The sequence below is a fragment of the Cyphomyrmex costatus genome, unplaced genomic scaffold (assembly GCF_001594065.2).
Source record: "Cyphomyrmex costatus isolate MS0001 unplaced genomic scaffold, Ccosl1.0 scaffold472, whole genome shotgun sequence".
Lineage (NCBI taxonomy): Eukaryota > Metazoa > Arthropoda > Insecta > Hymenoptera > Formicidae > Cyphomyrmex > Cyphomyrmex costatus.
This window is the reverse complement of record NW_017278987.1, coordinates 10,329-13,200: the sequence shown is the minus strand read 5'-3', so window position 1 is coordinate 13,200 and position 2,872 is coordinate 10,329. Positions and strand designations below refer to the sequence as shown.

Genomic DNA, 2,872 nt, shown 5'->3' with positions numbered 1-2,872 from the left:
ATGGTGGAAAACGCTGAAGTTCCGGTCAAGGAGAGTTTGAAATACCTCGGCGTCACAGTGGATAGTCGATGGACGTTCAGACAGCACTTTTTAGCAACAGGCGAGAAACTTAAGAAGACGGTGGCTAAACTCTCAAAGATTCTACCCAACTTAGGAGGCCCCAGTAGCAGGGTACGGCGCTTACATGCCACAGTAGTGGATTCCATAGCTCTCTACGCGGCCCCCGTGTGGACCGACAAGGTAATGAAAGACAAAAGGATCCAGAATGACCTGAATCAAATACAAAGGAAAATAGCGTGCAGAACGATCAAAGGCTATCGAACTATTAGCCACACGGCCACGACCATCCTTGCTGGTATTCCCCCTCTCTTTCTCAAAGGTGATATGTACACTGAGATTTATGAAGAAGTTAAGGAGTACAAAGCAGGCGGACGTAGAGAAGTTCCTACACGTGCCATGACTTACACGTCATTCGAAGGCACGCAAAGGAAGGATTGTTCAGGAAATGGGAGGAGTGGATGAGAAGACCAGGCCGATCAGGCGGCGAGATAGGGATAGCGATTCGTTCCCACTTGAAGGAATTGACAACGGCGAAGGTGGGTCTCTCCTACCGCCTGACACAAATGTTATCGGGCCATGGCTGCTTCGGCCAGTTTCTGTGCCGGATAGAGAAAATCTTCTTTCTGGACAACGCAATGCACACTATTGCGGAATGTCCCGCTTGGGAAAGAGAGAGGGCGGAACTAAAAGACAGGGTAGGGAACGATATCTCGTACCCTGGTCTAATTCTGGCCCTCTTACATTCGAAAGAAAGAAGAGAAGCAATCCTTTCCTTTGTTGAAAGGGTCATGAGCGCCAAGGAGGCTGCAGGAAGAGAACGGGAGCGAGAAAGAACGCAACAACAACACGCTCAACTCTTCGACAATTTAAAGGACGAACAATCCGGAAGAACCGTCAGAAAGAAGAAGAGAAGAAGAAAGGAACCGGACGATGATCCCGGAGGAAGAAGGAAGCGGCCCCACCTCTCTAGGCACAGGAACACTAGCGACTAGATAGGACGATAGCGACTAGAAGACTAGTGACATGATTTCTCCCACGAGAAATCGACGGTAGTTAAGCGGGGGGCGGGGGCTCGGTATGGGTGTCCGGTTTATCCGGTCCCCCTGCCCGTCCCCCATCCCTCTGCCCGGAACCCTCCGGGGGCGAGGAGCGGGAGACTTTTCGTCCCCTTGCAGAGGGCGAAGGGCGGGTGACAGAGGAAACTGATGTCCTCCTCTGTCACAAAGTTAGGTAGACAGCGCTCCGCGTTTTCGGGCTGGGGATGGGAGGAGAGTACCGATGGCAAGATCCCTCCCATCCCCTCCTTGTTGCGCCCCAGGTAGGACACTCGTGAGGTTTTAGCGGGTAGGCCCCGGCCGATTAGGTCGGGGAGAGTCCCGCATAACCCCGTCCCCTTCCCCGAGGGGCGGGGTATGTGTAATGCATTTCCTCACGTTAAAAAAAAGCTCAAACTTTAAAAATCTCAATATCAACATTCCTTTCACCATAAACATTAATTTCTTTTACTAACCTGAGGTACGTCGATTTCCTCAAAGTTTTCCATTAAAAAGCAATAATTCACTTCTTAGCACTCTATGATTTTTCAAAAGATGCAGCAAAACACAAAACGCTTTTGCAGTTGGATAAATTCAACTGTAAACGCGTCAAACGCGACAGTGCTAGAAGTCACTATAATCTAGTTATTTCCCCAATGACGCGCGCATTAAATGACGGGACCATGAGATTGAACCTATGTCGCTGCAACGTGAATCTAGGGACTTATAGTGAACAAAGCGCGTGAACAAGTTAAATGATATCTAACAGTTGCCAACTTGATAGAACAATTGTCCGTGTGCGTAAATACCATATATGTAATACTCCTATATTGCTAGTGCCCTATCTTGACAATGAGTTGGAGCGATGCCAATATCACGGTGCCGACATAATATTCACGTCTCCTTCTTTTGGTGTGCTGCAGTGTTCTGTGCATGCGGTAACGAGTAACGTATGCGCGCAAGGCTGTCGCACACCAGTAGAAAGAGAAGGTATTATTTTATCTGCACCGTGATGATGGCACCGCCGTCGGACCTCTACTAGCAATATAGGAGCATGGTGGAAAGAATATAAGGTGAGATATTGCGCATGATGGCGACATGGAGGGGTTGTTTAAAACCAATTCAACCAATCAGTTCTGGCCCATTCAGAGAGGCGCGTATTACACTATTGTAGGCCATATTGAATTTTGCACTTTGGCCAGATCTGATTGGCTTACTGCTCCCTACTACTTTTAGACGATTGCACATCCACCGGAATAGCTCACCTTATATTCTTTCCACCATGTATAGGAGTATTATATATATGGTAAGTACCCTCCCCCGACTCAGGACGCCTGCTGCCACCCAGCGGTGAGCCACGCGCCAAAGGAGAGAAAGGAGAGACAAGAAGAGTTTTATTTAGAAAAATAGCTCGTTGGCTTTCATGAAAGCCAAGAGCAGACGATAAAATTTGGGGGAGGGGGAACGTAGGGCAGGGAGAAGGGGGGAATTAGGAAATCTCCGTACAATATAGTTCCGTATAGGAGCTGAATTTAAGTTGAATTTCTCACAATGGAATAAAAGATGATGAATTGATTGGCAAGGATCGCCACAGGGGCAAGCCGGAGAATTCACCATATTCACTCTGTATAAGCTCTCATTGACATTTATGTGGTTCGATCTTAGACGATTAGTAATAACAATTTCTTCTCTTGAAAGATTGATTCTGTGAAACCATGTTTTATTTGAAGAAGCATTATAGAAATTATCATAATATAGGGTACCCTTGGAACTTGAAG

At 47.3% G+C, this 2,872-nt stretch overlaps 1 protein-coding gene across 1 annotated transcript; it reads left to right on the top strand.

Moving 5' to 3' along the window:
- On the top strand, positions 1-522 carry LOC108777848 (uncharacterized). Its single transcript, XM_018544829.1, has one exon. It carries the CDS (start codon positions 1-3, stop codon positions 520-522), a length of 522 nt encoding a protein of 173 aa, XP_018400331.1.
- Positions 523-2,872: the final 2,350 nt, after the last annotated feature.

Bases quoted from the DNA above. Each gene is read 5' to 3' on its own strand.
- LOC108777848 (XM_018544829.1), top strand. From the start codon at position 1: ATGGTGGAAAACGCTGAAGTTCCGGTCAAGGAGAGTTTGAAATACCTC.